We start from the raw sequence: 18465 nt of genomic DNA, 5'->3' as shown, positions 1-18465 counted from the left end.
TAAAATATTTGTTGAACATGACAAATCGTCAGAATTAAAAGCCACCACGGTTCAGGGGCCCAAAACCCCCTTCATCAGGGCTTAGATGTTGACTGTAAATGAGAGAGAATAATAGACGACAAAATGTGAAAATTAAATGAACTCGATCTATGACCAATAGCCAGATCCTTTTTTTTTTTTTTTTTTTTTTTTTTTTTTTTTTCAACATTTTGTTGCCTTTTATTCTCTTTTGATAACATCTTCTAGGCCCTGATGAAGAGTTCTGAGCCCCCAAAACGCGTTGGAATTTAACTTCCCGTCACGTGCAATAAAGACTTATTAGATCTGTGATGCTCTCATACCTTTTTATATTCCTTCAAGATTAGTGAAGCCCTATTTCAGTTCAGGCCAGCTCACACAACAGCTGAAAGTTGAAAGCAGGCTTGCTGCTCTGCAAGCTGATAGGCGGGGGGCGGGGTTAGTAGTACAGCAGGACCACCGGTCTTCCAGTGACGTAAGGTTTGGAGCGCTGCAGTTTTTTCAACTTCCCTATAATATACAGCTATAGAGTACAAGGAGGACGGGGCACCACTGGGGGAGCAGCAGCGCTCGATCTTCCAGATATTCAGGGAGCTTCCTGAAATGAGCTGGCAGTGCTGCCCTCTGCTGTACTAAAATCTCAAACATAGAATGTTACAAACCTGACACTTCAGCAGCGTTCAGAAATCGCAGGGACGCTTGCCATCAAAGATGCGAATGCTACGGCCTCTGTGCGACTCGGGATAGAAGACTGAAGCGGTGCGGCCCTCCTCAGAGCGGGAGATCCAGTACTGAACACCCAAGAAACGCAGAGGGATGCGAATGCCCAGCGCATTATCTCCAGCACTGGATTACGGAATGGAAGATTTTATTAGGGATGCATCAATACCATTTTTACTACGAGTACCGATGACTTTTTTTTTTTTTGTTTGCTTTGGATTATTTTATTTTATTTTTTTGTCCACTTCTATTTTATAAACTATTAAAACTTTAAAATTTTTTTGTTTGCTTTGGATTTTTTTGTTCACTTCTATTTTATAAACTATTAATTAAAGCGCTTTTTTTTTTTGTTGTTGTTTTGTTAATATTTTTACACTTATTAACCCTTTAATGAGCTTTAATTAACTGCTTATTCTCCTTCTCCATTTAATTATCTTTTTCCTGCTATTTTATAAATCATTAATTAAAACATTATTTATTTGTTGCTTTGTTCGTTACTATTTTTACACCTTTAACATATATCTACATGCTTCACGTTGAAAAAAAAAAAGCGCAATAAAATAAAATAAATTTATTTAAATTTATAAATAACTTTTCAATGCTTTGTACAATTTCTGGACTGATATGAAGTGTAAACAGAACAGATGCGGTAGGTATCGGTAATTGGTATTGGCGAGTGCTAAAAAATAAATTAAATAATTCCTACCGCAGCTCTTCTGTTTACACTTCATATCAGTCCAGCAATTGTACAAAGCATTGAAAAGTTATTTATCAATTTAAATACATTTATTTATTTGTGCTTTTTTTTTTCAATGTGAATCGTGTAAATATATGTTAAAGGTGTAAACATATTAACAAACAAAGCAAAAAAAATATTTTTTAGTTAATAGTTTATAAAATAGAAGTGAACAAAAAAAAATAAAAAATCAGCAGGAAAATGATAATTAAATGGAGAAGGTGAATAAGCAGTTTATTAAAGCTGATTACAGTAAGGGGTTAAACAGGAACATTTAATAAAAAAAACAAAAAAATACTTTTTTTTTTTTTTTTAAATACACGTGACAGGTTGCTTTAAACGAGAAGTATTTTATCAATTTTTTTTTGCTGTTTTATAGGTGGATGTTGCATCTGTCCCCTGGCACTAAGAACCAACCGATCGACTGTCAATCACCAGCTCTCTGTTCTGACAACCCCCCCCCCCCCCCTCACTGGATCGCTGAGCTGCAGAGGGGTGGGGGGAGCGGCTCGCTGAGAGGGTCACCAGTCCAGACACCTGGCAGATCCAGACGTTATTGTCGGGATGACGCGGTGCCTAGACTGATATCTGTGACATCAGCAGAGAGCGGACTTCAGACCCACTCTCTGCTGAAAACGTGTCACAGGTGTGCAAAATGAATTGCACTCCTGTGACCAATAGGAGAAGCCCGGCCAAACAAGCTCAGGCTGGACTTCTCCTTTTAAACTGACTTCATCTGTAGATGAATAAAAAGAAAGATACAAAATGAAACAATGTTTCTTTTTATCTTTCTGTTTCAGTAGCTAAGCAAGGCTGCTTTTATTTTTTTCTGAAGGCTCCAATTATCAGGACTTCAGTTTACACTTCAGCTGTTCCCAGGGGAACCCCGCTGACAGCTGAATAAGTAATCGGCCCCCGCTCCTTAAAGCGGAGGTCCACCCTAAAGTGGAGCTTCCGTTCATTGGAATCCTCCCCCCCTCCGGCACCACAATTGGCACCTTTCAGGGGGGAGGGGGGTGCAGGTACCTGTACAGTACAGGTATCTGCACCCACTTCCGGCATAGATCTCTGTAGAATCTACGCCCCTTTCCGCAGGTTCCCCGCTGTCTGCTGGGAAACACACGGATCCCAGAGGCAGCGGGGACCATCCTTATTGCGCAGCGCGACTCGCGCATGCACAGTAGGGAACCGGGAAATGAAGCCGCAAGGCTCCACTTCCTGATTCCCATACCCAAGATGGCGGCGGCAGCACCCGAGAGACGATCGAGAGATCGGCTTCGGGTGCCGACATCGCGGGTGCGCTGGGCGGGTAAGTGTCCTTATTTTAAAAGTCAGCAGCTGCAGTATTTGTAGCCGCTGGCTTTTAAAAAAAAAAAAAAAAACGGCGGACTCCCGCTTTAACAACCAATAATTGCAGTTTTTTTTTTGTTTGTTTTTTTCCCATTTCTGCTGTCAGTGGGGGAATCCCACTGACAGCTGAAAGAACCGAGCCTTCGAGGTTTCAAGTATCAGAGCATGTGCACGACTACCGATACCCATGCAAATGCTTAGTATCGGCACCAATACCAGTATCGGTGCAACCCTAGCATTCATAATAGACTCAAACCAAAAAGGAATAGTGGCACGTCAAGATAAGAGTCCAGAAGTTCGTTCTCCAACCTCAACAAATTGTGTGGATGTCCATACCAGCTGACGCATTTCGGGGGGTGTTGGGAGGTTGCCCCCCTTCCTCTGTCCTCTGTCTAGTGCAATGAGCTACAGCTCATTGAGAGGAACCATGAATGCCAACATGTACTGTGACATACTGAAGCAGAGCATGATCCCCTCTCTTCAGAGACTGGACCGCAGGGCAGTATTCCAACATGATAACCACCCCAAACACACCTCCAACACCACCACTGCCTTGCTAAAGAAGTTTGCTGAAGACAAGCAGACTAAGGACATGGATTACTGGAACCATGTCCTGTGGTCTGATGAGACCAAGATAAAGGTATTTGGTGTCAGATGGTAACAAGCGTGTGTGGGGGCAACCAGGTGAGGAGGACAAAGACAAGTGTGTCTTGTCTACAGTCAGGCATGGTGGTGGGAGTGTCATGGTCTGGGGCTGCATGAGTGCTGTCGGCACTGGGGGGCTACAGATCATTGAGGGGACCATGAATGCCAACATGTACTGTGACATACTGAAGCAGAACATGATCCCCTCCCTTCAGAGACTGGACCGCAGGGCAGTATTCCAACATGATAACCACCCCAAACACACCTCCAAGACCAAAGAAGCTGAGGGGGAAGATGATGGACTGGCCAAGCATGTCTCCAGACCTAAACCCTATTGAGCATCTGTGGGACATCCTCAAACGGAAGGTGGAGGAGTGCAAGGTCTCCAACATCCACCAGCTCTGTGAAGTCATCATGGGGGAGGGGAAGAGGACTCCAGTGGCAACCTGTGAAGCTCTGCTGACCTCCATGCCCAAGAGGGAGAAGGCAGTGCTGGAAAATAATGGCGGCCACACAAAATATTGACACCTTGGGCCCAATTTGGACATTTTCACTTAGGGGGTGTACTGACTTTTGTTGCCAGTGGTTTAGACATTAATGGCTGTGTGTTGAGTTATTTTGAGGGGACAGGAAATTTACACTGTTATACAAGCTGTACACTCACTACTTTACATTGTAGACAAGTGTCATTTCTTCAGTGTTGTCACATGAAAAGAGAAGAAGAAAAGATTTACGGAGATGTGATGGGGGTGTACTTACTTTTGTGACATACTGTGTATATATATATATATATATATATTGTGGTCAGCCAGCGGCTAGGATCACAACGCAGTTCTTCAAGTGCAGTTTAATGAGTGAGTGTTGTCACCAACCAAAAAAATAAATAAAACGAATGCGGCCACCGCAGCTAATGACCGATAAGTTGCAACATTTTCGCTTAGAACTTCAGGGAGATCGGTACTATTCTGCCCACCCTTATTACTCTATTAAATAAAACCCCCAGCTAATATTCTGTCCGCCATATGGGGGGGGGGGGGGTGCGGAGTGTATCGGTTGGTCTCTCTACGTAGAGATTCTGCTTCTCTTATTACTTTAGAACTGATTTTGCGGCCTGTGACGCGTTTCGTCCCGCAGCACCGCGAACCCCTCCAGAAATAAAGTCCCGGCACAATGTGGATGTATCAGCAACGGTTTATTGAGCAGCATAGTTGGTGCATCCTACTCGGAGTATATGTCTAATACAGAGGGGTAGTTAATGATCAGCTGTGCACTATACAGAGTGAGGCAGGAAGAAGAGGCTTGAAGGTTCTCGGAGGGGGAGGGGAAGGGGTCCAGTCTGACCAGCAGCTACATAGTCAGTTCCTACAAGACAAAAAAGAAAGATGCAAATCAGCGACCTCAGGAGCAACACTCTGACCTTCCACCAGCACCTCCCATTATTCCTAATGTAGAAGTCCAGCCAAATACCACGCCAAGCTTAAACCTGCCCCCATCCCCCTTCTAATCCCTATGCTAACTACCCTGTAGATCAGAGGTCTGCAAACGGTCTAAACCAGAGATATGCAATTAGAGGACCTCCAGAACTTGCAGAACTACAAGTCCCATGAGGCAAAGCAAGACTCTGACAGCCACAAGCATGACACCCAGAGGCATGATGGGATTTGTAGTTTTGCAACAACTGGAGGTCCACTAATTGCCCTGGAAGGACTGGTTTACTGTCTTTCAAGCTTTGGGGGGGGGGGGGGGGTGCTTTGTAGCCATTGGAAGAAGAAAATATCCTGGTATCAGTGGGAGGAATGGTGCCCCATCATTGATATCAATAGGGAAAATCATGCCCCATCATTGGCACTGTATCAGTAAGAGGAATAGTGCCCCATCATTGCTATTAATGGCAGGAATAGTGCCCTATCATTGGGAGGAATAGTGCCCCATCATTGGTATCAGTGGGAGGAATAGTGCCCCATCATTGGTGTCAGTGGGAGGAATAGTGCCCCATCATTGGTGTCAGTGGGAGGAATAGTGCCCCATCATTGGTGTCAGTGGGAGGAATAGTGCCCCATCATGTGTGTCAGTGGGAGAAATAGTGTCCCATTATTGGTGTCAGTTGGGAGGAATAGTGCCCCATCATTGGTGTCAGTGGAATAGTGCCCCATCATGTGTGTCAGTGGGAGGAATAGTGCCCCATCATTGGTGTCAGTGGAGGAATAGTGCCCCATTATTGGTGTCAGTGGGAGGAATAGTGCCCCATCATTGGTGTCAGTGGGAGGAATAGTGTCCCATCATTGGTGTCAGTTGGGAGGAATAGTGCCCCATCATGTGTGTCAGTGGGAGGAATAGTGCCCCATCATGTGTGTCAGTGGGAGGAATAGTGCCCCATCATTGGTGTCAGTGGGAGGAATAGTGCCCCATCATTAGTGTCAGTGAAAGAATAGTGCCCCATCATTGGTGTCAGTGAAAGAATAGTGCCCCATCATTGGTGTCAGTGGAGTAATAGTGCCCCATCATTAGTATCAGTGGGAGGAATAGTGCCCCATCATTGGTGTCAGTGGAGGAATAGTGCCCCATCATTGGTGTCAGTTGAGAAATAGTGCCCCATCATTGGTGTCAGTGGAGGAATAGTGCCCCATTATTGGTGTCAGTGGGAGGAATAGTGCCCCATCATTGGTATCAGTGGGTGGAATAGTGCCCCATCATGTGTGTCAGTGGGTGGAATAGTGCCCCATCATGTGTGTCAGTGGGAGGAATAGTGCCCCATTATTGGTGTCAGTGGGAGGAATAGTGCCCCATCATTGGTGTCAGTGGGAGGAATAGTGTCCCATCATTGGTGTCAATGGGAGGAATAGTGCCCCATCATTGGTGTCAGTGGGAGGAATAGTGCCTCATCATTGGTGTCAGTGGGAGGAATAGTGCCCCATCATTGGTGTCCGTGGGAGGAATAGTGCCCCATCATTGGTGTCAGTTGGGAGGAATAGTGCCCCATCATTGGTGTAAGTGCAATAGTGCCCCATCATTGGTGTCAGTGGAATAGTGCCCCATCATGTGTGTCAGTGGGAGGAAAAGTGCCCAATCATTGGTGTCAGTGGGAGGAATAGTGCCCCATCATTGGTATCAATAGGAAAAATGGTGCCCCATCATTGTTATCAATGGCAGGAATACATCATCATTGGTATCAATGGGAGGAATGGTGCCCCATCATTGGTGTCAGTGGGATGATTAGTGCCCCATCATTGGTATCAATAGGAAAAATGGTGCCCCATCATTGGTATCAATGGCAGGAAGACATCATTATTGGTATCAATGGGAGGAATGGTGCCCCATCGTTGGTGTCAGTGAGAGGTCTAGTACCCCATTGTCAGTGACAAGAACTATGCCCTCTGTTGCCGACAGCGGGGGGGGGGAGGGGGGTGATTATGCCCCAGGGGTTGGATAAAAGCAAGCAAAGGGCTGCAGTTTGGAGACCATTACTGTAGAGGAAAGTTGGCCATACTCCGGTCTGGTTACATAGTTTGGCTCCCAGAGGAGAGGAGTGATGGGTGACATCACCTCACAGACTCGGCAGCGTTGGCCATCTCTCCTCTTCACTGAGCCCTTGAGAGATCATGTGACTGGACCCAAACGCCCTCAGAACCGGCAAGTCTAGCCATCTTTCCTATACGGAGTAGTTCATATAGGACTTATGGGGGTAGGAGTAGATCTAGGCTTACACAGCATTTGACTAGACTTCTGTAGCACAAGCAACTGTGCCCTACTTAACCCGGAACCCACACATTAGTGAAAAGGGTTGGAAATGATTTGGGGCTTCTGTTGAGATGACCAAACCTGGAGATGGACATTCAGTACCGGAGAAAATCGTCCCAGAGTAAGGGATCCAGTCGGTCACACGGAACAAATCTCATTAATGCTCTGGATTGGACTCATTGATGGATTGTGGTTGAAGAAGGTGAACCAAATTCATAGGGCATGCAATGGCTCCAGGTAGGTTTCTCCCAGCAAAAACAGGGGGCCCCTAAAACTGGAGTGTTCAACGTTTGGAATCCACTTGTAGAAGGTCCAACGAGAGCGGCCAGCAGTGCTAATAACACCATCTTCAAAATAATGAATATTTGATAATGATAGCATTTGGAGTCCTCTCAAGTCTACACCATACTGGAGCCCCGAAGAAGGGGGAGATGAGTTCCCATTGTCACATTGTCCATCATTAAAGATCTTGAACTCTTCGGTTCTTCGGTTTGGAGCTCTCATTGGACTTTCTACATTGGTCACATAACAGCGTATCCCAACCAACATGTTCTGTCTTAGCAATATAACATCTCAATGGATATCTGTTGGCCACAGAAGCTGGAGGAACCTGCCGATGGATTGATTATCGGCAGGAAAATGTCAATGGCCTCTGTATCGGTGACATGAGAACTATCTCCACACCTCTACAGTACGGCACCGCTGTTACCATGTGCTAAATGACTGCAGTTTGAAGACCACATCCTAGACCAGTGCTTGTCCACCTACAAGGTATAGAAGGTCTCCGCAGCGTTCCCCGTCATCACCAAATGGCTTCACGTGATGTTTGGTATATATAAGGCCAGAACAGATTGTCAGAGACTGAGGACATACAGAAGAAGATGGCTAAAATACTGGGGACAGGCTACAAGTTTGGTTGGAGACTGGAGACATGCTGCAAAAGATAGTGAGACCCCGAGGACATGTTACACTATGCTAGTGGAAACCATCCCTTTACGAATCAATGCTGCCCCGGCCACTACAGATTGCTGGGACCTGAGGGCCGCATGTTGGGCACCAAGATCCCAGATCAGCCTTTCTCAACCTTTTCAACACAGAGGAACCCTTCAAATAGTTCTCCAGTCTCAGGGAATCCCCTACTAAAAATTAGAAATCTACAACTCATGATACATTAGTGTGATGGTCATTGGGAAGAATGGTCCTTACACTTGTGGTCATTGGGAAGAATGGTCCTTACACTTGTGGTCATTGGGAAGAATGGTCCTCACACTTGTGGTCATTGGGGAGAATGGTCCTCACACTTGTGGTCATTGGGAAGAATGGTCCTCACACTTGTGGTCATTGGGAAGAATGGTCCTCACACTTGTGGTCATTGGGAAGAATGGTCATTACACTTGTGGTCATTGGGAAGAATGGTCCTCACACTTGTGGTCATTGGGAAGAATGGTCCTCACACTTGTGGTCATTGGGAAGAATGGTCATTACACTTGTGGTCATTGGGAAGAATGGTCCTTACACTTGTGGTCATTGGGAAGAATGGTCATTACACTTGTGGTCATTGGGAAGAATGGTCCTCACACTTGTGGTCATTGGGGAGAATGGTCCTCACACTTGTGGTCATTGGGAAGAATGGTCCTCACACTTGTGGTCATTGGGAAGAATGGTCCTCACACTTGTGGTCATTGGGAAGAATGGTCATTACACTTGTGGTCATTGGGAAGAATGGTCCTCACACTTGTGGTCATTGGGAAGAATGGTCCTCACACTTGTGGTCATTGGGAAGAATGGTCCTCACACTTGTGGTCAGTGGGAAGAATGGTCCTCACACTTGTGGTCATTGGGAAGAATGGTCATTACACTTGTGGTCATTGGGAAGAATGGTCCTCACACTTGTGGTCATTGGGAAGAATGGTCCTCACACTTGTGGTCATTGGGGAGAATGGTCCTCACACTTGTGGTCATTGGGAAGAATGGTCCTCACACTTGTGGTCATTGGGAAGAATGGTCCTCACACTTGTGGTCATTGGGAAGAATGGTCATTACACTTGTGGTCATTGGGAAGAATGGTCCTCACACTTGTGGTCATTGGGAAGAATGGTCCTCACACTTGTGGTCATTGGGAAGAATGGTCATTACACTTGTGGTCATTGGGAAGAATGGTCCTTACACTTGTGGTCATTGGGAAGAATGGTCATTACACTTGTGGTCATTGGGAAGAATGGTCCTTACACTTGTGGTCATTGGGAAGAATGGTCATTACACTTGTGGTCATTGGGAAGAATGGTCCTTACACTTGTGGTCATTGGGAAGAATGGTCCTCACTAGGGATGAGCCGAACACCCCCCGGTTCGGTTCGCACCAGAACTTTCAAACGGACCCCGTGTTCGTAACGAACGTTAGAACCCCATTGAAGTCTATGGGACTCGAACGTTCGAAATGGAAAGTGCTAATTTTAACGGCTGATATGCAAGATACTGTCCTAAAAAGGGTTTGGCGACCTGGCTCCTGCCCCAGGGGACATGGGTCACTGCAAAAAAAAGTTTTAAAAACGGCCGTTTTGGCGGGAGCACTGATTTTAATGACAATTAAAGTGGAAAAAAAAAAATGAAATATTCCTTTAAATATGGTGCCTGGGGGGTGTCTGTAGTATGCCTGTGAAGTGCCACGTGTTTCCCGTGTTTAGAACAGTCCCTGCACAAAATGACATTAAACGGAAATAACACCATTTAAAACTGCTTGAGGTTTTAATGTTATATCTGGTTCCTGCAATATGATTGAAAATCATTCAGAAAAATGGCATGGGTAGCCCTCCCTGCCCATTACCAGCCTATTTGGGTCTTGTACGCATATTAAGGGGAACCCCGTACCCATATTAAAAAAAGGAAATGCGTGTGGCCCCCAGGCCCTATATACCCAGAACAGCAGTATACAGGCGGTGCAAACAAGACAGGGACTGTGTAGGTTTGTTGTGTTAAGTTGAATCTGTTTGTAATTTTCAACCGGTACATTTTTAAAGTGTAGCTCCAGTCAAAAAAACTATTTTTAAGCTTTTTGGAAAACATAGGGAAGGGTTATCACCCCTGTATAATTTGTTTTGCCGTCCATCTTTTTTCATCTCACTTCCTGTTGTCTCCTTCCGTTTGCAAGTAGGAGATGTTTGTAAGTTGGATGTTTGAAAGTAGGGGCCTGCCCTATATGCTCTGCAGAAATGGCGGAACAAGGTGTTGGTTTTGCCACAACATTGTAAGCCCTCAAAGTGACTCTTGGTGGGCGCTGGAGCGCCCTGCTGTGAACGATTATATCAAGAATTGTAATTACATGCCATTGTTGAACAGTGGTAGAAAAATTGACCTTTGGTGGTTGTGGTGCTGGTGCCACAACACTATAAGTCCTCACCGTTACTCTGGGTGGGCACAGGAAGGGGCCCTCCTGTGAAATATTATATCAAGAATTGTAATTACATGTCCCTGTTAAACAGGGGCAGAAAAATTGGGCCTTAGGCACTGGTGCCATCACACTGCAACCTCTAGTTTTATTGCAGGAATTAGCCCTGCTGCAAAGTATTGCATCAAAAATTGTACTTGAACGCCCCTGTTAAACAGGGGCAGAAAAATTGGGCTGATGGCATCACCCAGAGCCAGAAATGTTCTTCCAACATATCAGCGGAGGAGGAAGAGGATAGACAATCAACATAACAGGACAGTCACTCAGCATCAGCATAGGCAGTCTTGAAGGGATGTGATATTTCAAAAAAAATTATTCGGTTACATCAGCTCCAGGTGCTTGGTAGCTGTGGGTGATCCAAGACTGATTCATCTTGATGAAGGTCAGTCGATCAACTGATTCGGTGGACAGGCGCACCCTGTGATCGGTAACGAAGCCACCAGCAGCACTGAAGGTGCGTTCCGAAAGAACGCTGGATGCAGGACAGGCCAGTAGCTCAATTGCATACTGTGCAAGCTCTGGCCAGTGATCCATCCTCAAGACCCAGTAAGCCAGAGGATTTTCAGTGGGAAAGGTGTCCAAGTCTGACCTTGCCCCTAGGTATTCCTGCACCATGTAAATCAGACGCTGGCGATGGGTGCTGGAACCAATCATACCTTGGGGCTGCGGACTAAAAAATTGTCTGAAAGCATTAGTCAGACGGCCACCTTCTCCACCGCTCCTTCTGACCGATGCCTCAGCAACACGTTGTCCAGGACCAGGAGTTTGTGACCTCCCAGTCTCTGGGAACGCGTTGCACAGAGCTTTCTGCAAGGCCTCCCGGAGATGTCTCATCCTCTGCTCCCTCTGCGATGGCAAGATAAGGTCGGCAACCTTACCCTTGTACCGTGGATCAAGGAGAGTGGCCAGCCAGTAATGGTCCCTCTCCTTGATCCGAAGAATACGAGGATCCTTCCGCAGGCTTTGCAGGATCAGGGAGGCCATGCAGCGTAGGTTAGCTGAGGCATTCGGTCCGGAGTCCTCTGGGTCACTAAGGACAACATGATCCGCAGCTACCTCCTCCCAGCCACGTACAAGTCCACGTGTTTCTTGGGACTGTAAATCATCCCTATAAGACTGCTGCTGCTGATGCTGATGCTGAGTGCCAGCCTCCACCTCCATGCTGACACAATCATCCTCCTCCTCCTCTTCCTCCTCCTCACCCTCTTCCTGTGTGATGGGTGGCACAGCAGGAACACTGTCTGGATAAAGGGGGCCTTGAGAGGCAAGGAAGTCCTCCTCTTCCTGCCTCTGTTCTGCCTCAAGTGCCCTGTCCATTATTCCACGCAGCGTATGCTCCAACAGGTGGACAAGAGGTATAGTGTCACTGATGCATGCACTGTCACTGCTCACCATCCTTGTGGCCTCCTCAAACGGTGACAGGACAGTGCATGCATCCCTGATCATGCCCCACTGGCGTGGTGAGAAAAAACCGAGCTCCCCTGACCCTGTCCTGGTGCCGTAGTTGCACAGGTACTCATTGATGGCCCTCTGCTGCGTGTGCAGCCGCTGCAGCATGGCCAATGTTGAGTTCCATCTGGTGGGCATGTCACATATAAGGCGGTTCTTGGGCAGGTTCTACTCCTTTTGGAGCTCAGCCAGCCGAGCACAGGCATTAAATGATCGGCGGAAATGCACACAGACTCTCCTGGCCTGCTTCAGGACATCCTGTAAGCCGGGGTACCTGCCCAAGAACCGCTGCACCACCAGGTTAAGGACGTGAGCTACACAGGGCACATGGGTCAGTTGTCCCTGTCGGAGGGCGGAGAGGAGGTTGGTGCCATTGTCGCAAACCACCATTCCTGGCTTAAGCTGGCGTGGCGTCAACCACCTCTCGGCCTGCCCCTGCAGAGCTGACAAAACATCCGCCCCAGTGTGGCTCCTGTCCCCCAAACAAACCAGCGCAAGCACGGCATGGCATCGTTTTGCCTGCGTACTTGCGTAGCCCCTGGAACGCCTACGGAGCACCGCTGGTTCTGAGGACAGAGCACTGGAAGAGGCCATGGAGGAAGAAGAAGAGGAGGGGGTGGAGGAGAGAGGTGTGTCACAACCAATAGTAGCATTTTGGAGGCGTGGTGGCGGAACAACCTCCAACACTACTGCACCTTGTCCTGCATCCTTCCCAGCAGCCAGAAGAGTAACCCAATGGGCCGTGATAGACAGGTAACGTCCCTGTCCATGCCTGCTGGACCATGAGTCAGCGGTAATATGCACCTTACCGCTGACCGCCCTGTCCAGCGAGGCAAGGACATTGCCTTCCACATGCCGGTAGAGAGCCGGAATCGCCTTCCGTGAGAAAAAGTGGCGTTTGGGGACCTGCCACTGAGGAAGCGCACATTGTACAAACTCACGGAAGGGGGCCGAGTCTACCAACTGAAAAGGCAGCAGTTGAAGTGCTAGCAATTTAGCCAAGCTAGCATTCAACCGCTGGGCATGTGGATGGCTGGGAGTGAACTTCTTCCGCCGGTCCAGCAGCTGGGGCAGGGACATTTGCCTGCTATAATCGGATGTGGATGTACCACTAGCAGAGTTCCCGGAAGCACTTGGCTGTGACACACCTAATTCTACACCTTCATTCCTCTCAGAGCAGGTTTCAGAGAGGACTGAAGGTCTAGTGGGGTTGGAGATGCCAGCTGATGAGGAGCAAGGAGAGGTCCGCTTTGTTCTTTGGTGTGGGTCTTTGAGGTACGTTTGCCAACGAACTGCATGGCAGGTCAACATATGTCTGGTCAAGCATGTGGTGCCCAAGCAGCTGATGTTTTGGCCACGTGAGATACGCTTGAGACATATGTTGCAAATAGCAGCGGTGCGATCAAAAAAGGCCCACACCAAAGAACTTTTAGAATAACGCGCAGAGGCAGCGCCCTGCACAGGCGGAGCTCTGCGCTGTGATTCAGTCGGTGTGCTGCCCCTAAGTTGGCCCCGGAGGGCATCCTGCCTCGTTGGACATGTGCCTCCTCCTCCTCCTCCTCCTCCCTCCTTCCAGGCACCCACGTGGAGTCATTGCCCTCATCATCCCCTCCCTCTTCATCGCTGTAGTAAACCTGGCAGTATGCTGCAGCTTGTGGAACATGACTGCCAGATTGCTGTGCTTCTTGAGCATCCCCTCTCTCTGCGCTCAAGCTACTGCCTTCCTCTAGCTGAGTGTCATCATCAGAGCCCACCAAACACTGGGCATCCTCCTGGAGCATGTACCCAACACTGTGCTCAAAGAGTTCAGGAGACTCCTCAGGAGGACGTGGTGGGTCTAGGGAAGGAGTCACTGATGATGACATTGAGAGGAGGGAAGACGATGCGTTGGCAGCTGCTTTGCTACTACCCTGAGACTGGGTGAGAGAGGATGAGGAGGATGAAGAGGGCTTGGTCATCCACTCTACCAAGTCGTTGGCATGTTGCGGTTCAACATGTCCAGCTGCAGAAAAGAAGGACAAGCATGTCCCATGGCCACGTGCTGATGACAATGCACCACGTCCACGACCAGCACTGTTGTCTCTAGACACAGAGCCTGCTTGCCCTCTTTTATCGGCTCGCGCCTGTCTGCCTCTCCTTGCTGGCCTTCCAGACATGGTAATGGCCTGAAGGGAGTTGGGTAAAACAGTAGTTGGGTAGTTTATATTGTGCTGGAGGCACACAACACCCACTAACTCCTGCAGATGCCTTTTTTATAGAACAGCAGAGTTAAAGGGGTATATACAGATGTATACTGTGCTGTGCTGGAAGCACACACAACTTCCAATAACTCCTGCAGATGTCAATCGGGCCCAAATACAGAACAGCTATGTAGGTGGATAATAGCGGTATGTACTGGGTACAGAGCAGGCACACAGCACGCACTATCTCCTGAGTGACACTACTGACTGCAAGCGCTATTGTTAAAGATGGACCACTAGCTATATAGGTGAGGTGAATATCACGGTGTATACTGCGGTCAGGGCACGCAGACAATAACCAGAGAACACCAGAGATAAAGGGGTATATACAGATGTATACAGTGCTGTGCTGGAAGCACACACAACTTCCAATAACTCCTGCAGATGGCAATTGGGCTCAAATAGAGAAGAGCTATGTAGGTGGATATAGCGGTATGTACTGGGTACAGAGCACGCAGACAGCACGCACTATCTCCTGGCACTACTGACTGCAAGCTCTATTATTAAAGCTAGATCACTAGCTATATAGGTGAGGTGAATATAGTGGTGTATACTGCGGTTAGGGCACAGACAGTAACCACTACACAAGAGCAAGATAGTAAATCAGCCAAAAACGATTGGTGTGTAACTGTGTTGAAGGTACACAGAACACCCACTGCTTCAGACGCCAACACACTACACGAGGCCACCTCAAAGGCGGCCTTATATAGTGTGGGGCGTGCACTACACAGCCTGAGCTATGATTGGCCACAGGCAGGATGCCTGTGGCCAACCATGGCTCTCCTCGCTGCTTGGGCTGCGATTGGCCAAGCATGCGGGGTCACAGTGCATGCTTGGCCAATCGTGAGCCAGCAATGCATTGCCCCATCGCAGTGCATTGTGGTCCACACGAATTTTGCCGCGAACGGCCCAAACGTTCGGAATTCGGCGAACGCACGAACGACCAATGTTCATCCCTAGTCCTCACACTTGTGGTCAGTGGGAAGAATGGTCCTCACACTTGTGGTCATTGGGAAGAATGGTCCTCACACTTGTGGTCATTGGGAAGAATGGTCCTCTCACTTGTGGTCATTGGGAAGAATGGTCCTCACACTTGTGGTCATTGGGAAGAATGGCCCTCACACTTGTGGTCATTGGGAAGAATGGTCCTCACACTTGTGGTCATTGGGAAGAATGGTCCTCACACTTGTGGTCATTAGGAAGAATGGTCCTCACACTTGTGGTCATTGAGGAGAATGGTCCTCACACTTGTGGTCATTGGGAAGAATGGTCCTTACACTTGTGGTCATTGGGAAGAATGGTCCTCACACTTGTGGTCATTGGAGAGAATGGTCCTCACGCTTGTGGTCATTGGGGAGAATGGTCCTCACACTTGTGGTCATTGGGGAGAATGGTCCTTACACTTGTGGTCATTGGGGAGAATGGTCCTCATACTTGTGGTCATTGGGGAGAATGGTCCTTACACTTGTGGTCATTGGGAAGAATGGTCCTTACACTTGTGGTCATTGGGAAGAATGGTCCACACACTTGTGGTCATTGGGAAGAATGCTCCTTACACTTGTGGTCATTGGGAAGAATGCTCCTTACACTTGTGGTCATTGGGGAGAATGGTCCTTACACTTGTGGTCATTGGGGAGAATGGTCCTTACACTTGTGGTCATTGGGGAGAATGGTCCTTACACTTGTGGCCATTGGGGAGAATGGTCCTTACACTTGTGGCCATTGGGGAGAATGGTCCTTACACTTGTGGTCATTGGGGAGAATGGTCCTTACACTTGTGGTCATTGGGGAGAATGGTCCTCACACTTGTGGTCATTGGGGAGAATGGTCCTCACACTTGTGGTCATTGGGGAGAATGGTCCTTACACTTGTGGTCATTGGGGAGAATGGTCCTTACACTTGTGGTCATTGGGGAGAATGGTCCTCACACTTGTGGTCATTGGGGAGAATGGTCCTCACACTTGTGGTCATTGGGGAGAATGGTCCTTAAACTTGTGGTCATTGGGAAGAATGGTCCTCACACTTGTGGTCATTGGGGAGAATGGTCCTCACACTTGTGGTCATTGGGAAGAATGGTCCTCACACTTGTGGTCATTGGGAAGAATTGTACTCACACTTGTGGTCATTGGGAAGAATTACCTCCTTGCAGATAGCTAAAAAGATCAATGGTGTCGGTGGGAACTTATCTGAGAGGCAGAAATTGCCCAATGCTAAAGGAACCCCTACAACCTCTGGAGGAAACTTAGGGTTCCACGGAACCCTGGTTGAGAATCACTGTCCTAGATAGTCATATAGGCGTATAAAAGTTTTGAGGAGCAATTCGTTCTGTCAGGAGCGTGTAACCGTCGTGTCTCATGGCAGCTGCTGGTCTCATTCCTGGATTTTGGTTTTGGCAGAGCTGCGTTCTCCCTGTCTGACTGCCCACCTGCAGGGTGATTGGTGTAGACACAACCTCCAGGTGGAGACCAAACCCGTTTTAAGCTCTCCAAGCTCTTAGTATCATGCTTGTTATAGTGCTTGCAGCACGTGCTTCTAGCTCCCTGCTTGCCTGCCTTGTTCCCGTGACTTCACCTTCGCTTTTGCCTGAGCCCTGCCTGCTGCTTTGGATCTCCTTGTTATTGATCTCGGATTGAATTTTGGACTCTACCACAGCTTTGACCCTGACTACTCTCCTAACGTTGCCTGCTCTGATCCTGGACTGCCATAGACTACACTGCCTGTCTGCCAACTGCAAGTACCTGTTTGCTGTGTGTAGTTTGTACTGGCCCTAATGTTGTAGCCAGGCACTATAGCATTGCATATAAGACCTGGGGGCAACTGAGGAACAGTAGGCCTGCTTGCCTTATGGGAAAGGGGACTGCTATACAGTGCCTAGAAAAAGTATTCATACCCCTTGAAATTTTCCACATTTTGTCATGTTACAACCAAAAACGTAAATGTATTTTATTGGGATTTTATGTGATAGACCAACACAAAGTGGCACATAATTGTGAAGTGGAAGGAAAATGATAAATGATACAAAGAAATCTGCGAAAAGTGTGTGTGTGTGTGTGTGTGTGTGTGTGTGTGGGGGAGGGGGGGGGTATTAGTATTCAGCCCCCTTTACTCTGATACCCCTAACTATAATCTAGAGGAACCAATTGCCTTCAGAAGTCACCAAATTAGTAAATAGAGTCCACCTGTGTGTCATTTAATCTCAGTATAAATACAGTCGTTCTGTGAAACCCTCTGAGGTTTGTTAGAGAACCTTAGTGAACAAACAGCATCATGAAGACGAAGGAACACACCAGACAGGTCAGGGATAAAGTTGTGGAGAAGTATAAAGCAGTGTTGGGTTATAATAAAATCTCCCAAGCTTTGACCATCTCACGGAGATCTGTTCAATCCATCATCGGAAAATGGAAAGACTATGGCACAACTGCAAACCTACCAAGACATGGCCGTCCACCTAAACTGACCGGGCCGGGCAAGGAGAGCATTCATCAGAGAAGAGCCAAGAGGTCCATGGTGACTCTGGAGGAGCTGCAGAGATCCACAGCTCAGGGGGGAGAATCTGTCCACAGGACAACTATTAGTCGTCTCTCCACAAATCTGCCCTTTATGGAAGAGTGACAAGAAGAAAGACATTGGAGGAAGAAAGTCATAAGAAGTCCTGTTTGTAGTTTGTGAGAAGCCATGTGGGGGAGGGGGCAGCAAACATGTGGAAGAAGGTGATCTGGTCAGATGAGACCAAAATTCAACTTTATGGCCTAAAAGCAAAACGCTATGTGTGGGGGAAACTAACACTGCCCATCCCCCTGAACACACCATCCCCACTGTGAGACATGGTGGTGGCAGCATCATGTGGTGGGGATGGTTTTCTTCAGCAGGGACAGGGAAGCTGGTCAGAGTTGATGGGAAGATGGATGGAGACAAATACAGGACAATCTTAGAAGAAAACCTGTTAGAGTCTGCAAAAGACTTGAGACTGGGGCGGAGGTTCACCTTCCAGCAGGACAACGACCCGAAACATCCAGCCAGAGCTACAATGGAATGGTTTACATCAAAGCATATTCATGTGTTAGAATGGCCCAGTCACAGTCCAGACCTAAATCCCATTGAGAATCTGTGGCAAGACTTGAAAAT

The 18465-nt window shown here is 47.7% G+C and overlaps 1 protein-coding gene across 2 annotated transcripts in view; it reads right to left on the bottom strand.

Moving 5' to 3' along the window:
• Window positions 1–4642: 4642 nt before the first annotated feature.
• The window catches only part of LOC143997766 (uncharacterized), an 81125-nt gene continuing 67302 nt past the window's right edge, over window positions 4643–18465 (bottom strand). For both annotated transcript variants that reach the window (XM_077493556.1, XM_077493555.1), the window contains exon 9: window positions 4643–4831. In XM_077493556.1, coding sequence (XP_077349682.1) covers window positions 4817–4831 — 15 coding nt within the window. In that variant the 3' untranslated portion in view covers window positions 4643–4816. The remainder of the gene's footprint in view (window positions 4832–18465) is intronic.

This window comes from Lithobates pipiens, unplaced genomic scaffold (assembly GCF_037356315.1).
Source record: "Lithobates pipiens isolate NorthernLeopardFrog02 unplaced genomic scaffold, aLitPip1_a1.2 Scaffold_19, whole genome shotgun sequence".
In the NCBI taxonomy this organism is placed as follows: domain Eukaryota; kingdom Metazoa; phylum Chordata; class Amphibia; order Anura; family Ranidae; genus Lithobates; species Lithobates pipiens.
The sequence above is the reverse complement of the archived record's forward strand: the minus strand, read 5'-3'. Positions and strand labels throughout refer to the sequence as shown.